The 26,810-nt window shown below is 36.9% G+C and overlaps 1 protein-coding gene and 1 pseudogene across 8 annotated transcripts in view; both read left to right on the top strand.

Annotated features, from left to right (window-relative positions):
* The window catches only part of C2CD3 (C2 domain containing 3 centriole elongation regulator), a 114,217-nt gene that overhangs the window by 5,585 nt on the left and 81,822 nt on the right, over nt 1–26,810 (top strand). For 4 of the 8 annotated variants that reach the window (XM_019744372.2, XM_019744373.2, XM_074335780.1 and 1 more), the window contains exons 3-8: nt 2,070–2,227; nt 7,374–7,597; nt 8,203–8,450; nt 15,067–15,199; nt 15,942–16,100; nt 25,446–25,593. In XM_019744372.2, the coding sequence (XP_019599931.2) occupies nt 2,070–2,227; nt 7,374–7,597; nt 8,203–8,450; nt 15,067–15,199; nt 15,942–16,100; nt 25,446–25,593 (1,070 nt within the window). Of the gene's footprint in view, nt 1–2,069; nt 2,228–7,373; nt 7,598–8,202; nt 8,451–15,066; nt 15,200–15,941; nt 16,101–25,445; nt 25,594–26,810 lie in introns of those variants that run through there. The other 4 variants (XM_074335778.1, XM_019744374.2, XM_074335781.1 and 1 more) reach the window with 3 other exon arrangements.
* LOC109454061 (mitotic spindle assembly checkpoint protein MAD2A) lies at nt 17,734–18,694 on the top strand (annotated as a pseudogene).

Below are 26,810 nucleotides of genomic sequence, written 5' to 3' on the forward strand. Positions count from 1 at the left end.
ACAGTTCATAAAATACTTTCAAGTCCATCATCTTATTTGATTTTTAAAACCACCCTGTGAAGTAGGTAGGGTGGTTTGTTTTATTCATTTCTTTATGTCTATTTTGTCTTATTTTGAACAGAAGTTAGGGTAATTACAAAAACATGGTAAGTACTCCGATTTTTTTTAATTGGTGAGAAAATCTTTACATTTTAAATCTTTAAGAACTTTTTGTTTAAGGAAAGTGAAAATACAGTAGGAAGAATAAGAGCAAGCCACTGAAGTGCTAGAATGCATGCTCTGAGGCCCTGTACATTTGCAGTGGGTGTTTAGCCTTTTCTAGGTGATGAATTTGAGTTTGTGTTAAAAGGGACTTACCCAAGGTCACCGTTACACCAACCCTAATTTCAGGGATGCCCTGACTCTAAGATCATGAGTGTTTCTGCTATACCGTCCTGCCTCAGGAAATAGAGGGATTATAGGATTCTGAGGTATGCCTCATCCTCTCTTCTGACACCTTTCCTCCCTTACCTCTTTAATCTGTTCACAGGATACAGCAGCCATGAAAATGTTTGGAGCATGGGAAGGTTAGAGTAGAAACCAAGGAAAGTTTGGTACTTCACTGAGCTTCACCACTTGATTTTTGCTTCTCTTTTATGAACTAGGATTCGATTAGTAGGAATATGAAAGACAATGAGGGTGAAAAGTATGCTGGACAATAGGGATTCTAATTCCACAGCAAAAGTGAAGCCTATTAAGAATTAAGTTTTTTATCCCTGGAAGCAATGAAGAATGAAGCAGCATGGTGTAGTGTACTTTGCAGTAAGACTGAACTATTAGTCCAGTTTTGTCACTTTAAAGCTGGGTGAACTTAGGTGTGTTATGTGACCTCTGTGAGCTTCAATCCTCAAATGGGGACAGAAATAACTATCACAGAGTTGTTCAGAGAATTAATGAGATATGGAAGAGCCTGGCTGTTAGCAAATAACCAAGAAATGTTGGTACATTTTCATTATTCTACATATGCATATCACTTTATAGTCTACAAAGCGCTTTGACATTTATTAGCTCATACGATTTTCAGATAATTTCCATGAGTAGGTATGACGGGGACCATGATATGTTAAGTAATTTACCTAAAGTCCTATAACCACCATTGAGCAACTACCACATGAGGACACTGCTAGGTGTTTTATTTGCCCTTCTTCCTTTCCTCTCACGGCCATGATGTAGGTATTATGATGCCTGTTTTACAGAGAAGCATACACAGAAGTAGCTTGTGAATATTGGAGCTATAACACAATCACTGGTCTTCTCATTATAAGTCCTATGCTCTTTTCACTACAGTATTGAACAAGTGGTGAAACTGAACCATTTTTTCAACTTCAGTAAGAAAATAATTCAGAAGCTATACTGTCCCGAAGTAATCTCAGATTCCATATGCATGCATTAAATCTCTCCTGCTGTAAATTATGACCATGAAGGTATTAAGTCTAAGTGACTAAATAAAGAATACAGTTAAGGAGTTTATTTCCATTCCTCTCAGTTCCAAGTCCTCTCAGTATTTCAGGGCTCCCAATACAATCAAGAAGTAAGTAATTAGATACTCCTGGGAGGCAGGAACCAACCATTGCATCTATGTAAGAGAAGTCCTTTGTCCAATCCAAAACTAGAAATGGTGAGAATCAAAGAACTGAGAATTGTTGCCTTTCAAAAGCAAAGCCTGAATTCTTGCCAAATATGTAAAAAAAAAGAAAGAAAAGGAAAAAAAAGAACAAAAAATCCCTCCTGTTTTAAAGGTATTTTCTTTATCAATCCTTGATATGGTAAATATTTTTATTCAATGTAATTTTTTTCCTTCAAGTGTCATTTCATTTTGTCATTGTTCTTCTCTAAAACTTTATTGTTCTTTTGATATTGAGTTCATCTCTCCCCTTCCCCCACCCCAAATGATATGGTAAGTGTATGGTTTATTTGAAAATAAAATAATTTTTTTATGTAAAAAAGTTTTCTAATATATACTCCTCTGTCCAGTTCCCCAAAAAAGTAAATGAATAATATCTGCATATGTTGTAATTGTTTCTGATTAGATATGGCTGTGCTGGTGCTGGAAGTAATCACCAAACTTGATCATCTTCCAATTGGTAGAGTTCAGATCAGTGGATTAGCCAAGCTTTCTCCAACTTACCACATCAGTGGATTTTTTACCATTATTTCACCAACATCTAAGAAACTTGGAGAACTCCAGGTAAAAAAACACACAAATCTTTAATCTTTGCTGCATAGAATAAAACATTTGGGGCACAAGTAGTTAAGTTTGTTTGTAGAATGGTACATGACTCCCATATACCATGCTCATTCCCACTTCATGCCTTTGTTCATGTTTTTACTCAAAGACTGTAACATACCTTTGTTTCCACTTATGCAAATCCTCTTAGTGCTTTACTGCCCATCTCAAGTTCCAAGAGTCGTTCACAGCTCCTACTGTACTCATTCTGTCTTCTTTATTAAATTCATAATACTAATTACATAATGATTACTCAGTTATAATCCTATGTAGTTTCCAAAGTTATGTATTAGTAGTGTTCCTTTAATTTCCCTTCCTTTCAGTTTCTAGATTCCCTGGGCAGGACAATGTTTTCTACTTTCTTTGTTTTTCCCACAACTCCTAACATAGTACCAAACGATAATTGCTTATTTGACTCGTGTCAGTGGTGTCTTTGATGTATTCATTCATTGATTCAGCATACATTGTTTTGCTACACAATGAGTATGTGCCACTAACTTAGGATACAGAGATAAGAGACGGTCTTGTCATTTCGTTTTTCAAAATCACGTAGGAAGAAATAGAAAAGAATCTCAAGTAGAAGGCCATGCGATACGTAGTACGGTATAGATATGTGCAGGATGGGGGGAAGGGACATAGAAGGGCCCCTTTCTGAGGGGAGACTGGGGAAGTGCTTCCTAGAGAATTCTGAATAATCAAACCCCTTAGTAATCGCTTGAGTTTTATACCTTGTCAAATGTATTCTAAAATACACATAGAAATTTAAACAGGTATATAAGAAGATAGTTCAAAAAAGGTGAGGAAAGAACATATAACATCATATGTAAGATCCTATTATAAAACCACAAGCACGTCGTTCTGTTAGTGGAACAGAATAGAATCCAGAAATAGATCCAACTAAGTGAAAACATTTTCTTTGTTTATCATATTTTTATTTACAATATGTTAAATTAAAAGATAGTGACGCCTTATGTTGGTAACTTCGTGATTAAGTGAATCTGGTTTACTCATACTTTTCTGATAATGGTGTAAATTTGCATCAGACCTGCAAGACAGTTTGGCATTATGATTCAAGAACCATAAAAATTATCATATATCATTTACCTCAGTAATTCTACCTTTGGGAACTTATCTTGAAGTAATACCAGAAAAAGAGAGGGAAGCCATATACTTAGTTCTATTTATGGAAATACACTTTTAATAATTGAAAAAATGAAAACAATTTATTCAGCAATATTAAAGTTGTAGTCTATTAGTGGAATATTTTATTTCCATAAAAGATAAAATTACATAATTATGATTGTATAGCTGCATGGAAAACTGATTTTGGATTGATGACAAAAGAGAATTAAACTTATGTCCATATATATGTATAATGACCAATGACTGGGATAAATAAGCATGGAAAAATGAAAACAGTTGGAGTATAGGATTCTAGCTGGGTTTTTCTCCTGTTTTTATTCAGTTATAATTCACATGCCATAAAATTTACTTTTTTAAGGTATACAATTCAGTGATTTTTAGTATATTCACATGATTATACAACCTTCAGTACTACCTCCAGAGCATTTTATCACCCCAAAAAGAAAGACTGTACCTATCAGCAGTCATTTCCTTTTCACCCTTCCCTAGCTCCTGGCAAACATTAATCTACTTTCTGTCTCTATATATTTGCCTATTCTGGGCATTTCATATAAATAAAATAATATAATATGTGGCCTCACCATAATCTTTTCAAGGTTCATCCGTGTTATAGCATGAACCAGTACTTTATTCCTTATTGATGGCTGAATAATATTCCATTGTATGGATATACCACATTTATTTATCCATTCTTCAGTTGATGGACATTTGGATTGTGTCCACTTTTTCACTATTATAAATAATGCTGCTCTGACATTCATGTACAAGTTTTTTCTGAACATATGTTTTCACTTGTCTTGGGTATATACCTAGGAATTGAATTAAGGTCATATGGTAGCTATGTTTAAATTTAATGAACTACCAGACTGTTTTCTAAAGTGGTTGCATCATTTTTTTTTCCATATTTAAATGTCAGTCGATACAATAATACTTGTGTATTTTTTATTTAAATGAGATTGGGTTTGTTGAAAAATTGTTTTGATAGAACATTGGAGACAGAAGTCAGATTTTTGAAGATTAAGGGATAAGGAAATAAGTAGTAATTACAGAGAAGAAGTAGAAGTAACAATTAGAAATTTTTGTTTCCCAGGTAAATGACAGTGAAAAGAGGGAGAGGTAGTGTGATCTAATGGAAATATCACTAGACTTGGACATGGAGAAATTGGTTACAAAAACCATTCTGGTGTTCACTTATACTCTCCGAGCTTCAGTACACTATTTTTTTAAGTGATGATATTAAAACTTTTACCTCATAGCATTGTTGCGGAGATTAAATGACATGAAGAAATATGGAAACACTTCACATGTACTTAGGTGCGTGACAAGGACTCGCCAAATTTACTTGAATTTGAGAGGATAGTATTGACAGTGGGTCACAGAATGAGAAGTTTGTTGATACACTTTTAGAACAGGGGTTGGCAAACTTTGCCCAGTGGTGGACCAAATCTGCCAGATCTTCTGCTTTTTCAAGAGAAGCCAAAAATCCAAAATTTTACATAAAATCTTATTATTTAAAGCATTGTTAAATAATTTATTTATTTTTTTAATTTTTAATGATATGTTGACCGACATAAGTCTGAAAAATAGTCATACTGATACGCTCTCTCTTATACTGATAGATGTTATAGATGTAGTAGATGATTGTGGGCCTCTCGGTGCTAGAGAGCCTTGAGATATTGAGAGAAGACTGATGAGTGTTTTTGAGGTTGTTCTATTATGGGTGTGAGAATCACCTTATTTGGGCTTCAGAAGAGATGTGATATATTTAGGTGACAGAATGATGGTCTGGAGATGGCACCCAAAAGGAGTAAGTCAACTTCCCTCACTTCCCTCACCCTGGCTAGTAGTGAAAGAAGTAGTTTCCGTTGGAGAAGACTGGGGAAATGGGGACATTTTAAGAAAGAGATGTTCAGTTAAGGTGGTAAGGTGGTTTATATAAAACAGAAATTGTACAGGGCTCTGAAGGGGGGTTAGCAGAGGATGAGCACAAGAGTGTACCCTGCCTGAGGTGGACCGTAAGGACCACCTGGGAGATGAACTCAGGAGTATGTTGGGTATGTTGTGTGGAAGCAGAGGGGTTAGCAGTGAAAATCCCTTGGACTGGTAGGAATGGCTGGAATGATGCTCTGTTCTATACCTCCAAAGCCTGACTCACGCTCCTCCCTCTGCCTGGAATGTTTTCTCTCAGACCCCCTCCGCCTTATCTGTCTCGTTCACATTTAAGATTCTAAACTCAGATGTTGATATTTCCCTCCTGGAAACCATCCCTGGCCTCCTTCCTCACCTCTCCCCCAAGCTCCCACGCCTCTGTGGTGTTCCCAGAACTCACAGTGCACTTCCTTATTTCATAACTCACCATTTTGTATTATAATTACTTCTTTTTAAGTTCCCCTCCAGGATCCTGATCCTCTGGGTCAGGTTTCGTGTTTTATCTCTTTGCCTCAGGCAGGAGCACAGAGCCTGGCGCTGAGCTAGTATCGACAAATATTTGTTAATTGAACAGAGGAGTTAGGCCAGCACCTGTGTTTTGATTGTAAGATGGGTATGGCAGGTACCTGGACTTTGTTCTTTCTTCAAGTGCCTCTGAAAGAAGAAAGTCCAGGTACCTGCCATACCCAGTAGCAGTCTTTTGGCAAGTGATAAATGGCAAGGGAACACTTTCTGACATTTACATTTGGGCAGGCAGGATTTTATGTGATACTGTAACAGTGATCACTGCACAGAGTGTTTGCCCCACAGCATTCCTGTCGTTTGTGTTTGTAGAAAATCTTGATGATGAATAGATTTAAAAGACTTTATGTTACCTGGTTCATGAAAAAACTCTTAATCAAGACCCAAGTGTCTTTTATTGCGTCTGTGCCTTGGCAGTTTCTCTGCGCAAATTATTCCATTGACCTTCGCAGAGATGTCCTAAAACATCTAACTGCAATCTTTCCTTTTTGTTTTAGGCCATTCATCATCATTTGATTCTCTTTGGTTGCTTAAGCAGTTCTGTCTGCTTTCTCTGTCATCGTAACTGAACTTTCAATACACTATTCTTTTCATTTGGAGTATATTCTTTTCGTTCTTCTCTAAAGTTTTGCTTTACGCTCTATTTTATTTTTTATTCTTCCGTTAGGCTTTTCTCCATTAGACTTTTCAGAGGACTGGAGAGCCTTTTAATAGAGAACCTGAACTCACAGGAATGAGATGATAAAGGAAACTTCAAGTGATTACTTTTCATCTTAGCGTTCCTCTGTCTTCACCCTGCCTTATCCCCAGCTTAGAACGAGGGCCTTATTTTTCTCAAATAACTAACAGTAGGGACACAGGTGATGCTATGTCATTCTTTTATTGGTCAGGCCATTAGGCATTATTGGGAATACTAAACACTAGACGTATGCACTATGTGCTACGCTAATTAGTCCACAGAAAAATGAATAAGACAGTCCATGCCTTCAAGGAATTCATAATCTAATCAGGATGAGAAACAAACTGCAAGTTACAAATTCCTCTAAGCCTCTGCTTTATTTTTTTAATCTTTAAATTAGGGTAATGTAATTTTCTGACAAAGTTATAATAGGAAGTTCTCTGTGTGAGGAATTTAACAGTTTCTAGCCTGTAGTAAAGTGTTCAATAAATGGTGGTTATTATTGATGGATAGATACAGCGTAAGTAGAATCTTGAAGAAGGGAGTGGCCATGACATCTCTACGTGAACACAAGTTTTCACAGAGGAAGTAATGCTGAGGACATTGCATATACCAAGGCATAAGGGAATGAAATATAAGGTACATTGAGAGAACCCTAAATAATTGGTAAATCTAGGAGCGAGAGATGGAAGCACAGTGAGAGATGAGGCTTCTGAGGTAGACAGAAATTTGAACTTGATCCTGTAAGGAATGGGAGCCATTAACTTACAGTAAATAAGGAGTCTTAAAATTAATACCAAAGGAAATTTCTGATATATTACATGTTTCTTTCAGGTCTCACTTGTCCTGGAGCCTCTGTCAGAAACTTATGACAGCTATAACCCTCTTCCTACTACTGACATGACAGAAAATGTGCTTTTATCTGAGCAGAGATTCAAAGAATATACTGAACCCAGCAATTCCCAGTTTCTAGTTCCATCGGGGCCTCATCGGATACCTGCCACCCAAACTGATGGAAAAGAGTTAGCAGCCAACAGTAGTAGATCAACCACTCCAAGGTAATTACCACACCTAATACCAGTCAGTCTGTCTGCTAACTCCCACTGTACTCATACTTTCTGTCTTTCATTTGTGATTGGGTAAAAGACTAAAGGTAGTCACTCATTCCACAAATAAGTATTAAGTAACCACATGTTCCTCGTCTAGTACCACGTGCTGGGCATAGAAACTAATAAGACACGATTCCTGTTTTTGAGGACTGCTTCCAATCTAGTGGGGGAGGGGGTAGCAACATACAGGTAAATATGTATGACTGAGTCATACAGGTGATATGATAGAGGTCCTTGAGAGAAGAGGGAAAAGGCAGTATTTTGTGAAACAGAATTCAGTAAGAGAAATAGGTTTCGATTTTAAATAGTTATGAAGCATTTGCTTTGTATCAGGCCCAGCACTGAACTCTTTATTTTATTGTCTCACTTTAGCCATAACCACACAGTAGTAGGTAAAGCATCTCCTGTTTTATTTCATTTAGAAGATGAAAACCAGATTTACAAAGTCTAAGCGATACTGCTGTAAACCACTGATCCACGTTCTATCTCTGATAAAGTGGAAAGACACCAAAATGGATAATACACTGCTGATGGTCTCCTTTATTTTAAAACAGGGGGAAAGACCACTTGTACTTTGCAGAGAACTCTGATATAATAAAGGACTCCTTTTTAGGACTACAGCACCATCTTCATTCAGGACAGAGTTTAGAGTCTATGACTCTGAAAGGCAAAGCCCCACAGAAGCAGATGTCCCTCCTCAACAGCTCTGAATTCCAGCCTCAAATTAGGACAGCCTCCAAGAGTTGCAGTGATTCATGCATTCTTTCTTCAAACAATCCCCCTACCAAGGACCTTCTTTCGGGTATGTGTGTATCTGTGAACTGAGACTGAGGTATATTTATTGGGATTACTCTGCTCATTAGCCAGCCTACAAAGAGAACCAAGGCTTCCCTTTGAACTAAATATAAATAGCCAAATAAAAGCAAGTAATCTTACTAGAGTCCAGAATTTCTCACCGTTTGAAGGCAGCTCTATTAAACCACTTAGTTACTTCTAAATAGTAGGTGCTTATAATTGTAAGTTTAAGGGAAAGAACCATTTCAAATGAACTTAGATATGTGGAGAAAGCCTTTATTATAGAAAAATAATAGTCCTTATTTTTTCCCAAATAATTCAAAGCAAACAAGGTTGTTGTCTCATCATCAGCATTTACTTGTGTGACTATACAGAAGCTAGTGCTAATCCGTCTCACATTCTGAAAACTGTTGGTCTCAGAGTGGGAACAGTCAGAGCACAGCAACTGCTGATCTTAAGCCTGGGAATTAAATATGACTCACAGCCAAGCAGAAGTAGAGAGGAGGCAGTTTACCTCTGTAAGGGCTTAGGCTGAAGTGAAAAAGCAAATAGGAACTGGATCAGATTACTTCATGTTAGGGAATGTGTTATAAAAGCAAATGAGGTACTTTATATTACATTGTTACGATCAACTATATGTCTCTGTGACATCAAGGGCATGATAGGAATTTGTCTCCATTCTCACAAGTAAAATTTTCACAGTAGAATATCTGCAGTATTAGTAGAAAAGTCTTTTAAATAACTATTTAGGTATGTAATTTACATTAGTAAGGGTACTTTTTTAATGAAGAAAGACATTCTGTTTATGTTTTCTCAACTGAAATGTCTGTGATCCCCTATTTTTACAAACATACTCTGATTATAATCTATTAATTTTAGTCTTTAACACAACCCTCGACTACGTTAACAAGAAAGAAAATTGTCCCACTGTACTCAGCACTTCTCAGCTCACACCTGGAATATTATGTGTAGACCTGGGCATCAGACTTTGAGAAAGATATTTGCGCCCTCATTAAGCAGTTATTTATTCAGCACTTGTCAAATGCCTGACACTCTTCTAGGAGTCAGGGATACAGCAATTTAAATTAAAAAGAAGAAAAAAGAAAAACACCCCGCCATCTCCTGCTTTATGGATCTTGTATTCTAGATGGGAAGACCAACAATAAACTAGGTAAATAGGTACGGAGTGTTAGGTGGTGATAATGGCATTAGGGAAATATGAAGCAAGGAAGGTGAGAAGAGGGGATGTTAGTTTTACATAGGTTGACAAAGGAATGCCTGCTAAGAAGGTAACATTAAAGCTCTAAAGCAGATGAGTTCCTTTTAAGGAGAGTAATGAGGCCAGTGAAGGTCCCACCAAGAGATATTTAGCTTTGAGAAAACAGCTACCATTTATTGAGCATTCATTATGTGCTAGCAACTATGGCAAGTGACCTATACACTTAACCTTAAAAGAAAAAAGTGAGGTAGGGATTGTCATCCCCATTTTAAAATGAAGACACAGGCTTAGAGTTAGGGAGGTGCTGCCTTGTCAAAGAGGGCGGCTGCTCCTCAGCTCCAGTTCACTATTGTCCCAGACTCTAAGGCAGAGTCCTCTGCCTTATATTGTAAGTTTGCTGTTGACCTAGGCGTGCCTTTTTTATTTTATTTTATTTTTTTTAAATCAAAACTGTACTGGCCACCTGTTCAAGCCAAACAAAGTATGCCGGGCACAACCCATGGTCTGCCAATGTGCAACCTCTTCCATAAGCATTACTAGGATCAGTGGGTTTAAAGTTAAAGCAAGACAGATTGTGACTCAGTGTTAGTTCATAGTCTGACCTGTACAAAATGAGAAAGGACAACTTCAAGAAGTAATGAATTCTGTATCACTGGAAATAGTCAAGCACAGGCTGGATAACCTTCTGATGGAACTCTTACCAATTGGAATAAATCATTAAGTAAAAGATACGATCTTTGAAGTTCCCTGCCCACCACAAGATTATGGAGGACTCAGATGAAGTGGGCCACTTTAGTAAGCAGGTCTAGAGCTGAGGTCATGGGAGGGATATAACAAATGTGTAAACCTAATTTTCTTCCTGGTCTGTCTTTATTGTACTGACCTCATACCAGAAAAGGGGGTACAGAGCCGAATGAGTCAACCAGCTCATATTTATGAAAAATGAACTATACATCCTGCTTCTAAGACTTGGGGGTTAGAATAGATAGCAAGGAGTTGGAACAAAAACCAGAAGTCTTATACCTCCCTGTGTTTGGCAGGAGTTGTGCCATGTTGTGTAGGAAATAAACAAGGGAAACATTTGTCCCGAACTCACCTGAGTGCCCTTCCTTTGTGTTCAGGAAATGATTATTGAGTTGAGGCACAGGAAGATGCCATTACAGCCCTTATAGTGTAGGTACCAGCTTTCTCTTGAGATACAGAATTCAGATTTTTTTGTCGCCATGCCTTGGACTTGAGAGAAACTTTTCCAAGAATGGCTGTTTCAGTAATGAAACCATTCAGAGGCCAATGAATGGGCCACCTGTGCTCAGATTTGTTCAACTTGTTCTCCTTAATACTTATTTCCTTTTTAAAATGGGCTTTTGGAAAGTATATTTTGAGTGTCTATTTTGTGTCAGTCATTGTTTTGATTATTGGGGTTAGAATGATAAATAAGATACAGACCCTACATAATGGGATTTATAGATGATGTAATACAGAATTGTACACCTGAAATCTATGTAATTTTACTAATAATTGTCACCCCAATAAATTAAAAAAAAAAAAAAAAAAGATACAGACCCTGACCTTAAAGAATTCAGGCTAGTAAAGGAAACAGACTCTAAAGCAGACACAGTCAATATTTGTGACGCATTTAACAGTGGAAATATTTATTAAAACATTTTATCAAATGCCTGATATATACTAGGCACTGTACCAGGCACTGAGGATACAAAGACCAACAAGAGTCAATCCTTAGTCTAGAAATTGACGGGGTGAGATACACAATTATAACACTGCATGATAAATTCTTTGACGGAATTATATACCTGGAACTTTGAGAGCACAAAGGAAGTATTGTGTGTGAAAATAGTTGAGTACGGTTAGATCATAAAGTACCAAGGCTGTTTATCGCTTAGAAACATTTTGGTTATCCGTAGAAAAACTTTTTCTACATGGCCCTAAAATCAAGTAAAGTTTATTTTTGACACTGGTTGTCATTGACTATATTATTCATAAAGCATTTATTGAGTGTATCCATCTCAGTAAAAAACTTTAAACCATATCAAATAAAGCCAAGTGCCAACTAGAAACTAAAGGAGGGTTTCCTGTCACAAAACATGTTTCTTTAGCAAAAATTTTCAATGCTAGCAGACTGTGTTTTCCTCACCCTTTCTCAGTGAGTAAACAAGACAGCCATTTTCTGGCTGAATCCCAAAGAGACTTTTTGTAATTAAAACAAATATGAATTCGGAATGGAGTATTATGCAGCCATTATTTACATAGAAAAAGTTAACGCATATAGTTAAATGAAAAAGCAGTTACAAAACAGTATACATAATATATACCATTTTTGCAAAAAAAATTTATATATATATAAAATACAGATGTATGTGTGTATGTATACATTTAAAAAACTACAGGCATACTTCAGAGATATTGTGGGTTCCATTGTAGCCACCACAATAAAACAGGTATCTCAATAAAGCATTTCACATGAATTTTTTGGTTTCCCAATGCATATAAAAGTTATATTTACACTAGTCTGTAGTCTATTAAGTGTGCAATAGCATTATGTCAAAAAAATAATGTACTACATACCTTAATTAAAAAATACTGTATTGCCAAAAAAATGCTAACCATCATCTGAGCCTTTAACGAGTCGTAATCTCTTTGCTGGCGGAGGTTCTTGCCTTGATGTTGGTGGCTGCTGACTGATCAGGGTGGTGGTTGCTGAAGGTTGGGGTGGCTGTGGCAGTTTCCTAAAATGAGACAACAAGGAAGTTTGCCACATCGATTAACTTCCTTTCACTTGAACAATTAGAGACCATTGTAACATTAATTGGCTGGCCTGATTTCAGTAGTATTGTGTCTCAGGGAATGGGTGGGCTTGAGAAGAGGGAGAGAGATAGGGAACAACCAGTCAATGGAGTAGTGAAAACACATACAACATTTATTGATTAAGTTTACCATCTTACATGGGCGTGGTTCGTGGTGCCCTAAAACAATTACAATGGTGACATCAAAGATCACTGATTACAGATCACCATAACAAAAATAAGTCATGAAAAAGTTTGAAATATTTCGAGAATTACCAAATTGTGACACAGAGACACAAAGTGAGCAAATGCTGTTGAAAAAACAGCCCCCCTTTTTGCGGGCTGCGACGAAGTCGGTGAAGCCGCCCCAGGAGCCGGAGCTGTCGTATCCCTTCCTGTTCCACTTCTGGTTGCAATCAATAAAGGCCGTTCATACCATAAAAAGTAAAGAAAAATGGCCCTGATAGGCTTGCTCAACACAGGGTTGCCACAAACCTACAATTTGTAATAAATGCAGTATCTGTGAAACCCAATAAAGAGAAGTACAATAAAATCAGTTACGCCTATATAAGGAATATATTGAAATGTTAACAGTCAGTATTTTTGGGTGTGGCATTATTAGGTATATTATTTTCCTATTGCCGCATAACAAATTACCACAAACTTAATGGCTTAAAACAATACCCATTTAGTAGCTCGCAGTTCTGTGGTCAGAAGTCCAGCAGGGTATGGTTGGGTTTTCTGCTTAGGGTATCACAGGCTAAAATCACGGTGTCAGCCAAGCTAAATTCTCATCTGGAAGCTCTGGGGGCAAATTCTCTTGCAAGGTCACTCATGTTGACAGAATTCTGTTCCTTGCAATTGTCTGACAGGTCCCATTTCATTGCTGGCTGTCTGCTGGGGCCATTCTCAGCTCCTAGATGCTGCCTGCATTTTTTGCCACGTGGCTCCCTCCATCTTTAGACAGCAATGATACATTAAATCCTTTACATGCTTCAAATCACAGACTTCGTATCCTGCAAACAGCCAGCGAAAACTTTGTAAAATGTTTGGGCCCACCAGTACTCTCCCTATCTTAAGGTTGACTGATTTGGAACCATGATGTCATCTGCAAAATCCCTTCACAGCAATGCCTACATTAGTGTTTGAATCACTGAGAGAAAGTATGTGTATACCAGGGGCTGAGGAATCTTTGAGGGTGAGGGAGAGCATCTTAGGATTCTGTCTGCCACAGTGGTGATCTTGATTTTCTTTTAGTTTAGTTTAGTTGTATTTTCACATTACACATCGAACATAGGATATTTCAGGGTTTTCCGTTGTTGTTGTTAACCTATATTTTGAACTCTTTGTACTAACAAATATTAGATGTTTGTGGATCTGTTTGGCTAGTTTTTCTTCTTGGCCTGACCACTGTATCTTCTTTATTTATAGAAGCTATAAAACTCTAGACCAGGGGTGTCCAAACATTTTTCAACAAGGGCCATATGCGGTAAAATACACAAACAGCCAGGCTACTCACTCGAGGTGAAGTACATATTGCCTCACCTAGTTTATTTAAGTAAACTACATATATTTTTGGAATTTGCTGCAGGCCAATAAAAAATGGATTGCGGGCCGCAGTTTGGACACCCCTGCTTTAGACTAAGAGAGATGGTTACTTGGTGTCTAGTCTCACTTACCTTCAAAGCAACTGGAACCTCAAGAAAATAATACTTACCAATGTTTCTTGGAATAATGCCACTGGTCCTAAGCTTTTAACAAGAAGTCTAAGAACTGAAGTAGTGTCATATATAGTATAGTGTTTAAAATCATTGGATGTGGAGTAGCTGGTTATACAGCTAATGCGTGTAAATTGCCTCAATTGCTTTCACCTGGACAGTGAAGGCAATAGTAGTAGTCTCAGGATTGTTGCGAGGATTATATTTATACAACATACTTAGAGTAGCGCCCAGCACATGGTAAGGGTTCAATAAATGTTATCTGCCATACGTGGTGGTGGTGGTGTTGTTATTTAGGGATAGGATCAATTTTACCTATCAGCAAGTCTGAAGACTTGATCCTGACTTTTCTATTATCCTGCTGTATGATCTTAGACAAGTCATGAAAATTCTGTGGCTTTCTTTTCGTCATCCATAAAAGTATAAATTTGGAAGAGATTATCACTATGGCTCCTTAAAGTTTAGTTGGTATAGTTGTTCATGTTTCCTGGATATGAATGACATTAAACTTACAAATAATCTGATAAATTAATAAAATATGTGGATACATATATACACGTTACTAACTTTATTTAATGTACAAACAGCATTTGGAAGAGTCAATGCATGCATATAATGATTCCTACAAAGAGGTCAGTTTCTTTGGGATAGACTTCATTCACTGCTGTAATAACTAGCATCTAAAACAGTCCACATAATAGAAGCTCAGTAAATATTTGTTATAAAATGAATGACCTCAAGGAATTCTCAAGCTAGTGGACAAGCAGACAAGTAAGCCAGTACAGTGCACTGTAGTAAGTCCTCTGATAGAAGCAAAGGTGGTAAATATTGCCAGTATTTCTGTTGGGTTTTAGATTTGCTGTATTCTACTTTTGCCCTCCATAGCTCTGTTGGAACAAGGCAATAAACTCCGTAATGCCATGGTGGTTTCTGCGATGAAATCAAGCCCAGATATGAGCATGTTGTTGGGCGAAGTTCATTCTCCTGAGAAGGGAGACTTTCTGAGACCATCAACACAGTAAGTTACAGGATAAGCATGAACCCCAACAGTTTCTTTCTTTTTCTTTTTTTTTAAAGATTTTATTGGGGAAGGGGACAGGACTTTATTGGGGAACAGTGTGTACTTCCAGGCCTTTTTTCCAAGCAAGTTGTTGTCCTTTCAGTCTTAGTTGTGGAGGGTGCAGCTCAGCTCCAGGTCCAGTTGCCATTTCTAGTTGCAGGGGACGCTGCCCACCATCCCTTGCAGGACTCGAGGAATTGAACTGGCAACCTTGTGGTTGAGAGCCCACTGGCCCATGTGGGAATCGAACCAGCAGCCTTCAGAGTTAGGAGCATGGAGCTCTAACTGCCTGAGCCACCGGGCCGGCCCCAGTTTCTTTCTTAATAGTTGTTCACATGTGTTTTTGTCAAGTTATGGACTAAGTAATTTTGGAAGTGTTCAGCAAATAATTCTTAATGTGGTGGAAAAGAAGCCTAAACTGGGAGTTAAGATACTCAAAATCTAGAACTACCGCTGGCACTTACTAAATACATACATGGCTAAATTCTTTGCTCCCTCTGAACTGGCATGTTTGTATATAAGTGGAGATATTCTCTCTTCCCTCTCTTACAGAAATGAAATGAGATTCTAACATAGGAAAGGGCTTTGTACATTGTGAAGTTTTACATATATTTAGGTAGTTACGTCTAAAGTATGTTAAATTTGCCCTGTGAACCATCCTGAGCTCAACTAATTCTGATTTGGGTTTTTACCACGTTAGCCACTCAGAAAGTATTTTTCCACATCTTAGAATCAAAGCCTTGTCTAAGAATCAATTTAAAGCCCACATTGAGGATCACCTCGTCCCTCCGAATGAGAATCCATTTTGGAAACAGGATGCAAAAGCTGATACCAGAGCCATACAGCTGCTACTGGGCAGGTAAGAGCCCTCACCTAGCTTTCTTTCTTTTAAATTCTTCCTGCAGTTCACTGTGTACATTGTTAACAGATTTATCTTCGTGAAGTAACACTTCCTTGGAAAAACCAAGTCATTCCCTTGCTTACTTATTGCCTCTTAAATAAAAATCATTATTCATTACCCGCTATATAAAAATCCAATCTTTATAGCCTTTATTCTTAGTCTGACTTATAGAATGGTATCCAATCACCTTTCCATTCATATCTCCCAACTCTATCTCCAACACCAATATTAGTGGTGTATGAGGAAAAGAGCATGGATTTTACACAAACACAAGTTGGGATTCGGGAGTCTGTCTCCTGTTACCTATGTGGTTTGCATAATCAGGCAGGGGGAAAAAAAAAAGTAAAAGAGTTCCAAATTGGAAAGGAAGAAGTAAAACTGTCTCTATTCATAGATGATATAATCTGGTATATAGAAAATCCTAAATAATCTAATAAACAATTAGAATTAATAAACAAATTCAGGAAGATTGCAGGATACAAGATAAATATACAAAAATCAGTTTTGTTTTTACATACTTGCAATGAGTAATCCAAAAATGAAATGAAGAAACAATTCATTGACAGTAACATCGATAAGAATAAAATACTTAGGAATAAATTTAACAAAAATGCAAAACAAACTCTGAAAACTGCAAAACACTGCTGAAGGAAGTTAAAAAAGACCTGAAAATTGGAGGAAAAAATCCTATGTTCGTGATTCAGCGCAGTCCCTATCGGAATCACAGCTGACTTCTCTGGAAATTGATAAGCTGATTCGAAAATTCCTATCAAATTATAAGGGACCCAGAGTAGCGAAAACAATTTTGAAAAAGAAAAAAATAGGATTCACACTTTCCTATTTTTAAACTTACTACAAAGCAACAATAATCAAGTCAGTTTGATCCTGGCATAAGAGCAGACATCTAAATCATGGAATAATTTAAAAAATGAACCCATGTGTCTATGGTCAACTGAAACTCAACAAGGATTTCAAGACCATTCAATAAATAGTCTTTTCAACAAATGGTGCTGGGACAACTGGCTAGCCACACATGAAAAAATGAAGTTGGACCCTTACCTCGAACCATGTACAAAAATTAACTCAAAAAGGATCCAATAGCTAAACAAAAGAACTGAAACTATAAAACTCTTAGAAGAAAACGTAGAGGTAAATCTTTATGACCTTAGAGCTGGGGAAGGATTTTTACTTATGACACCAAAAGCACAAGCAACAAGAAAAATAATCTAGACTTAAAGTTAAAAATGTTTGTGCTTCAAAGGAAGTATTAAGAAAATGAAGAGATGATGACAGAATGGGAAAAAATAATTATAAATATTGTGTCTGATAAAGAACTTACACCTTAGAATATATAGAGAACCCATGCATCTTAATAATTAAGAGACAGATAATCCAATTAAAAATATGAGCAAAGGATCTAAATAGATACTTCTAAATAGATAGTCAAAAGCCTAATATGCACATGAAAGATGTCAACACCATTAGTTATCCGGGAAATGCAAATCAAAACTATAATGAGAGGTGGGAGCTGCTATGGAGCCCTGCTGTGGCCGTCTGCGAGTCGGCACACACCACGTCTGTGGGCCTGGCCATGGTGCTGTAGCTCTCTTGGGAGCAAGGCATCACCCTACACAGGAGCGCCGAAATCCTGGCAGAGTTCTTGTCATTTGGCATCAGTAGCATTTTATATCAGCATGGCATATATCCATCTGAAAAGTTTAGTCGGGTGGAAAAATATGGACTCACCTTGCTTGTAACTACTGATCCTGAGCTCTTGAATACTTAAATAATGTGGTGGACAGCTACAAGATTGGTTATATAAATGTTCAATTCAGGAACTGGTGGTAGTCATCTCAAATACTGGAAGTCGCGAGGTCCTTGAAAGATGGCAATTTGATACTGAGTGTGACAAGACTGCCAAAGAGGACAGTAGACCCAGAGAAAAGTCTCAGAAAGCTATTCAGGATGAAATCTATTCAGTGATCAGATAGATCACAGCTACAGTGACATTTCTGCCACTGTTGGAAGTTTCTTGTTCATTTGAGCTACTGATTTATACAGACAAAGATTTGGTTTTACCTGAAACATGGGAAAAGTCGGGTCACAGTTCATTTCCAACTCTGAGCAAGTCCATCTTCGCCAATTCACTACTATAAATCACAAAGTAAATAGCATAGTGGCCTACAAAATCCTTGTCAGTGACTGAAGATGAGATGAGAACAATAATGTAATTCTCAAATGTGCTTTTCCTGAAACCAACTCAATTGTAGTTCATATGTTTTATTTCACTGGTTAATTTTTAGATGGGAAAAATTTAACATACTTTACTGAATTGTGCATAATTGTCCCATTTTTTTGGTACCTGTTTGACTTTCCATAGGGTTAACATAATTTTTTGCACTCTGTTCAAAAGAGAACTAACAGATTACATCAGCACTGTAACGTCAGTTCCTTTGAAGGTGGTAATTGTAGATGGAAAAACTTTTCCTATAAAGCTAAATGCCGTCCTGAATCAGACCTTTCAGTCAAGTAGCTTGACTCAGAATATAGTTAGGGAGATACTTAAATATGAAAAACAGCAAAAGAAATCTGAATATTGAGAATCTTTGTTTAGATCCTAAAGTAACTGATAATCCATAAATAACAAAATATTGCTATTAGGTCTTTTTGCCATTTATTTCATTTGTATAGTTTTCATATTGAAAAAAATTTCCAATTATTTGATTTTAATTTATATAATTTACACTAACAAAGCTATTGGTATTTCTACTATTTAAATTCCAGTGATACAAAACTCTTAAAAATGTCTTTGTGTTTTATAAAACCAAGCTTTAAATGATGATAATTAAAGTTAAATGTATGTTTGTTTGCTTTTTACAAGAAAGAAACAATGAAATTTATACCCACTAAGGTTGCTAGAACCAAAAAGTCAGATAATAAGTGTTGAAGAGGATGTGGAGAATTTGGAACCCTCATGCATTGCTGGTAGCAGGTAAAATGGTACAGATACTTTGTAAGATAGTCTGTCAGTTCCTCAAACTATTATACATAGAATTACCATATGACCCAGCAATTCAACTCCTAGGTATAAACCCAAGGGAAGTAAAAACATAAGGTCACACAAAAACATCTACATGAATTTCCATAGCAACATTATTCTTGATAGTCAAAAATGTACATCAGTTGATGAATGGATTTTAAAAAAGTGGTATATCCATAAAATGAAGTATTATTTGGCCATAAAAGGAGTAAAGGACTTATAATACACTGTAGTATGGATGAACCTTGAAAACATCATGCTAAATTAAAGAAGCCACTCACAAAAGAGTACATATTTTATGAGTCCATTTGTATGAAACACACAAAATAGGCAAATCTATAGAGAAAGAAAGTAGATTAGTGATTCCTTAGGGCTGGGTGTGATAGGAGTAAATTGTGATAGCTAAAGAACATAGAGTTTATTTTTGAGGTGATGAAAATGTTCTAAAATTGATTGTGGTGATGGTTGGTATTTGTAAATATATTAAAAAATGTTAAATTGCTCACTTTAAATGGATGAATTGTATGTAATGTGGAGTATGGCTAAATAAACAAGGTCAGGAATCTAGTACAGTGAATGAAAACAGATACACCAAGATACAGAATCGTGAATTTTCAAAATACTAGGTATAAAGAGACAATCTTAAAAGTCTCTAGAAAGGAAAAACAAACAAAAAAAGTAGTATGTACAGTGTCAAATATTGGAATGACAGCAGACATTCCAGAGAGTTGACCAACATGTTGACAGAGGAGACTTCTCAGCGCTTCTCCTCCTATGGATGCACCAAATGTACAGCTACACACAGAACAGTGCCTCTGAAAGACAGATAGAAAGTAAATGAGCAACTTCTACACGTCAGACAAATGAGAAAATACCATCGAAAATGGTAGGAAAGGCTAAGACACACTCTTGCCATAAACCCCACCCTACACCAGTGCCATGCAGTCAGAAGAGAACCCTCAACTCCTAGCTTCTCCTTAAACAAAGGATTTGGACTTCACATCTAGTACCCCAACTGTTAAGACTCCTACCATAGACAGATGCACTCCCAAAACACCTAGCTCTAACAGCCAATGGGGCTTTTGTCCACAGGACTCAAAATGTATAGCAAACAAAGAAGTAATTCTTAACAGGCATATCACTGCTGACCATGATGCCTGATACTAAAGCCAGACAAGGACACTGTAAGGAAAGAAGATGCAGGCCAATATCCCTGAAGAATATACATGCAAAAATCCTCAACAAAATATTAGCAAATCAAAATCAGCAATACATTAAAAGGATTACACATGATCAAGTGGAATTTATTCCAGGGATGCAAGAATAGTTCAACATCTGCACATCAATAGATGTGATACACCATAGTAATTAAATGAAGGATAAAAATCACATAATCTCAATAGATGCTGAAAAAGTTTGACAAAATTCAACATCTATTCATGATAAAACCTCTCAACAAACTGAATGTAGAGAGAATGTATCTCAACAAAGGTCATATATGACCAGCCACAGCTAACATCATATTCAATAATGACATGCCGAAAGCTCTTCTAAGATCAGGAACAAAACAGATTCCCACTTGCACCACTTTTATCCAACATAGTACTGGGAGTCCTAGCCAGAGCAGTTAGGCAAGGAAAAAAACAACGAAAAGGCATCCAAATTGGAAAGGAAAAAGTAAAATTGTCACTATTTGCAGAGGACATGATCTTATGTATAGAAAACCCTGAAGTCTCCACCCAAAAACTGTAAGAACTAAAACAAGTTGTGTAAAATTGCAGGATACAAAATCAATAGACAAAAATCAGTTGTGTTTCTATACACTAACAACAAACTACCAGAAAGAGAAATTAAGAAAACAATCGATTTATAGTGGCATCAAAAAGAATAAAATACTTAGGTGTAAGTTTAACCAAGGAAGTGAAAGATCTGCACAATGAAAACTATAAGACATTCATGAAAGAAAGAGGACACAAATAAATGGAAAGATACTCCATACTCATGGATTGGAAGAATTAGTATTTTTAAAATGTCCATACTACCCGAAGTGATTTTTAGTTTCAGTGCAATCACTATCAAAATTTCAATGGCTTCCTTTGCAGAAATAGAAAAAAACCTAAAATTTGTATGGAACCACAAACCACCCTAACTAGCTAAACAGTCTTGAGAAAGAACAAAGCTGGAGGCATCACACTTCCTGGTTTCAAACTATGTTGTAAAGCTCTAGTAATCAATACAGTATGGTATTGACCTAAAAACAGACACATAGATGAATGGAACAGAATAGAGAGCCCAGAAATAAATCCATGCATATATGATCAATTAGTTTTCAACAAAGGAGCCAAGAATACTCAACGGAGAAAGAATGGTCTCTTCAATAAATGGCGTTGGGAAAACTGGACAGCCACATGCAAAAGAATGAAACTGGACCACTATCTTACACTATACACAAAAATCAACTCAAAAATGTCTTAAAGGCTGGAACATTTGACCTGAAACCATAAAACTCCTAGATAAAAACAGGGTGTAAGCTCTTTGACATTGGTCTTAATAATTCTTTGCATTTAACACCAAAAGCAAAGGCAACAAAAACAAAAATAAACAGGTGGGGACTACTTGAAACTTTAGTTTCTGCACAGTAAGAAATGCCATCGACTAAATGCAAAGGCAACCTTTGGAATGATAGAAAATATTCGAAACCATGTATTTGATATGGGGTTAATATTCATACAACTCAATAGGAAAAAAATAAAAATCAAATAGCTTCATTTACAAAAGGGCAAAGGATCTAAATAGACATTTTCCAAAGAAGACAGATGGCCAACAGAACAGGTACATGAAAAGGTGCTCAACATCACTAATCATCAGAGAAATGCAAATCAAAACCACAATGAGAAATCATCTCACACCTGTTAGGATATCTACTATATGATCAAAAGAGAAGAGATAAATGCTGGTGAGGATTTGGAGAAAAGAGAGCCCTTGTACAGTGTTGGTGGAAAGGTAAACTGATATAGCCACTATGGAAAAAAGTATGGAGGTTCCTCAAGAAATTAAAAAATAGAACTACTGTATGATCCAGCAATCCTACTCTGGGTATATATCCAAAGGAAATGAAATCATTACCTTGAAGCGGTATCTGTGCTCCCATGTTTGTTGCAACATTATTCACAATAGCCAAGGTATGGAAGCAACCTCAAGTGGTTGTCAGTGGATAAATGGATCAAGAAAAAGGTGTGTGTGTGTGTGTGTGTGTGTGTGTGTGTGTGTGTGTAATGGATTTTTATTCAGCCTTTAAAAAAGAAGGAAATCCTGTCATTTGTGACAACATGGATGAACCTGAGGACATTATGGTAAGTGAAATAAGTCAGACAAAGAAAGACGAACACCTTATGGTATCAGTTATATGTGGAATTAAAAATAAAGTCAAATTCATAGAAACAGAGAGTAGGAAAATAGTTTCTGGTGGGTGGGAGAAATAGAGGCTGGTAAAATGGTATAAACTTTTAGTTAGAAGGTGAATAAGGTCTGAGGATCTAATGTATAGCGTGGTGACTAGTTGATAACACTGTATTGTATAATTGAAATTTGCTAAGAGAGTAGAACTTAAATGTTCTCACACAAAAAAAGTGAGATGATGGATGTTTTAATTCAATGGCGAGAATCGTTTCATAGCGTATATATATAAAATCACATTGTACATGTTTAATATTTTATAATTTTATTTGTCAATTATACCTTAATAAAGCTGGAAACGAAAAAAGACTTTTCTACCTGCTCTATGGATGACAATGGAGAGATGCTTTCAGAATTCTGAAAATTCTAAATTTTCAACCTCAAATTCCATTCCCAAACTATCAAGCGTGAGGGTAAAAATATCTAGGCGTCCAAAGTCTCAAATTTACCTCTCTCGCACTATTCCTCAGGAAAGCACAGAGTGATATTTTCTATCACAAAGAGAGTATAGGAAGAAAGCATAAGACATGGAGTCCAGGAAGCAGGGGATGTAACACAGAAGAAAGAGAAAAGGAGGTTTAGGATCTGTGTCGTATTTGCAGAACAAACACTCCTTACAGGAGCTGGACAGGGATATTTCTAAGGAGGGAAGAGCGGGTGGAGACACATTTTCCTCGTGTTTGACCAAATCAAGAGGAAATTTTCATAGGAGAGTTAAATAATGAAATAGTAATAGGCACGTGGAAAACTAAGTAGATGAAAATTCAGGCAGTTATTAAAATGAGGAAAACTAGAAGTTGTATAAGAAAATGTAAAAAATTATACTTGCCTCTGATACAATGTTAACCCTAAAGATTGATAACAAAAAATTGTCATATAACTAAATCGAGAAGATGGGTAAAAGGGAAATCTGTCCAAGAGTAGTAGTATAAGAGAGTGGATTTTTCATTTTTTGTAATAGGAAGTCCGTAAATTATTTAGAAAAATGAAAAATAAGAGCAGTATATATGTGTTACTTGGAAATATGACGGTAAATACCAGAAGGGTGTTGAAAGTGATTAGCTCTGTGGCAGGCAGCGACTATTTTTTATTGTGTTTTATAATCCTATTTTATTTTTAAAGTAGGTACATGTACTCTTTGATTTAAAAATGTTTGAGAAGAAAAGGAAGAGGACAGTGCTGAGTGGGCGAGTGGGCTTGTCGTGTTACCAAAGAATAGAGCCCACCCCTCCTTTGGTCCCACTCTCGTGTCTTCTGCCCTCCTGATTGCACAGGAGCCCCAGGCCTCTAGCCCATGCAGAATAGCTCTGACCCCTCCCAATTTCTGGTGTTAGTATGTCCAAATTGTGCATGGAGGGAAATGGCATGCCCTTTTAATATGTCAGAGACAATAGAATAAATTCAAAGAAATGTTCATTTGAAAACAAGATAAAAAGTAGAGGACTGGATACTGAACCGTGGAGATCTTGGTAACTTTAAGGGTGTGCATGGCTGGGGGGAAACAGCAAGCAGCTGAGTCGCAGGTTGGGGGGACCTTAAGTGGCAAGCGAGAGTTATATAGAATACCAAGAAATAGAGCTGCAAAAAGGCTCAGCTCTCAAACTGCAGAGAAGCCGTGTGGATTGGGAAGTCACTGGTTGGGTTTTGGCAGTCAGGAAGTTGTTCTGACTTTAGAGAGATTTCACTATAGGGCGGTGTGGTTCTCAACGTGGGGACAGTTCTCTCCTATCCCCCTCTGCATGGGGCATTTGGTAATGTCTGGAGACATTTGGGGTTGTCCGAAGTGGGGGAGTGCTACTGGCATCTAGTGAGGAGAGTCCGGGGATCCAAAATGCACAGGATAGCTCCCAATGACAAAGAATAATCTGACCCAACATGTTAGTACTGCTGAGATTGAGAAGCCCTGCTGCAGATTAAGGAACGGTGAGGAAAGGATCATTTATTGAGCATCTGTTCCAAGAAATGGAAGAACATGATCTAATTTGAAGGTAGTTCTTCTGTGCTATTTTCTTGAGAAATTAAAGAAGGGAAAAGTATAGCAGCTAGCTTGAAAGGGAAGCAAAGTTGGAAGAATAATTGAAATGCTTAGCACAGCATCTGGCACATATTAAGTATTTAATAAATACTGCTTTCATTATTGATAACATGTTTATTAAGAATTCAGTAAGTTCGTTAACAGATGTTCATTAAGTGCCAGTTAACTATAGGAGAAAAAAAAAGAGAAATATACACATACTTGTATGTTTATCTTCCTTATTAGTTTATAAACCCTAACTAGGGTGTCTGTTTTATTCACTTCTGTATCTTACATACAACTAATCTTGCTGTAATTAACCTTTAATACACGTATTTTTGCTTAATGGAAGAAGGCATATTTATGAATTAGCCATTCTTCACAAAAACAACATACAACATTTAACTCATTGAATTATAGTTAATTCTTTTTTTCTCTCTGCTAGACCAGAAGCAACACAAGAGTAGAGCTAGTTAGCCTAGCCATCTCTGTATCCTTCAGGACCTAACACCATGCCTGGCACATAATAGGTACCCAGTCAGTGTTTGTTAAATACATGAATGAGATCACAATCAGTGTCAGTAGTGTATTTTTTGAATACTAGCTGTTGGCATCCCAGAGGAGGGGGAATATAATATGAAAATATTTATCAGATAGTCTTCTCTTTAATGTGAGTCTTCTGTTTAATATATTTTCTTCCATGTTTACAACTTTAGAAAGTTTTCACTAAAAAGAAAAGTTCAGCTGAAACTTCTTTTAAAGTCCTTCTGCTCTGTGTTTCTTATCTCTGCAGTGCTGAATTATCCCAAGGTCATTACTGGGATGGGCTAGGTTCTCCTCCAGATTCTCCATCTCCTGGGAGTGATGTGTATTGCAGCAGTGAGCTGAATGACCCTCAGTATGACCAGAGTCTCCTGGAGAACTTGTTTTACACGGCACCTGTAAGTCATTGAATCTAAAGCTTTGGGAATTGGAGAACACGAGTATTAATAATATTAGTAGGTGCCAGCATGTTACCACTTGCCAGATAGAGAACTATCCATTTTACATACTTGATTTAATTATAATGACAACCTGATGAGGAAAGTATTATCCTCATTTTATAGATGAGGAGACAGGTCTAGTAAAGAGTAAGTATTTTGTCCAAGGACACATAAGTTTTAGAGCCAGGATTCAAATTCAAGTTTACCTGAGTGCAAAGCCTATGATCTTAACATAATATTAATATGTGGCTTCTTTAGTGCTCCTGTAAGGAAGAGCTAATGCAGGTATACCCCTCAGAACCACCCTTGACAGGTATCTTTTCAAAATATTCCATAAATACCTCTACTCACAGGTGACAAATGCCTCTATTGACCCTAAGACATTGTCTTTTTAGGCAGTTCTAGCATTTTCAAAGTTCTTTTTTATATCAAGCCATATGTTCTATTCTTGGTTTAGCATGTCCTAAGGTCTATACATAAGTCCAATCCCTGTTCCACACAAGTCATCATTTTTATTTGTTGTGAACATTGCTGTCATACTCCTGAGTTTCCTTTCCTCCAGGTCGGAAAAGATAACTGAAATGCAAGGTGGTTTATTGTTGTTTGTTTGCTTTTTGTTTATTTGTTTTGTTTTTTTTAGGCAAGGTGGTTTATACCAGCTCAGTGGTAAGACAGTAACAGCTACCAGTGTTCAGATGAAGCAGGGCAAATTTTCACATGTGATTGTCAGGAAAGAGCAACATGAGGAATAAAGGGTTTTAACTGAGACTTGAAAAATGGAGTTTAGAGAGATAGAGAAAGGATATGCAAAGGAAATGAAAAGAATGACCTACTAGAGAAGCAGTCTGTGCACTGCAAGGTCTCTAATTTCTGGATGAGAATTTGTGTGGAAAAGAAGTCGTTAATCAGGCAGGCTATTGCACTGCAGCCAGTCTTTGAAAGCCTGTGAATGTCAAGTGAGCAGGAAATGACATGATCAAAATCGTATTTTCGGATTGTTAATCTGGAAATGATGTGGGGAGCTAACAGGAGAGAACAACCAGAAGCAGATAGGAAGCCACTGGATTACTGGAGGGAGGTGTGAGAGAGACAGAGCCTGAATGACCGTGGCACCAATGGGATTGGAAAGGACGTTATGAATTGTTAGGATTATGAATTATTAGGATTTCATGACT

Source organism: Rhinolophus sinicus, linkage group LG06, assembly GCF_036562045.2.
Source record: "Rhinolophus sinicus isolate RSC01 linkage group LG06, ASM3656204v1, whole genome shotgun sequence".
In the NCBI taxonomy this organism is placed as follows: domain Eukaryota; kingdom Metazoa; phylum Chordata; class Mammalia; order Chiroptera; family Rhinolophidae; genus Rhinolophus; species Rhinolophus sinicus.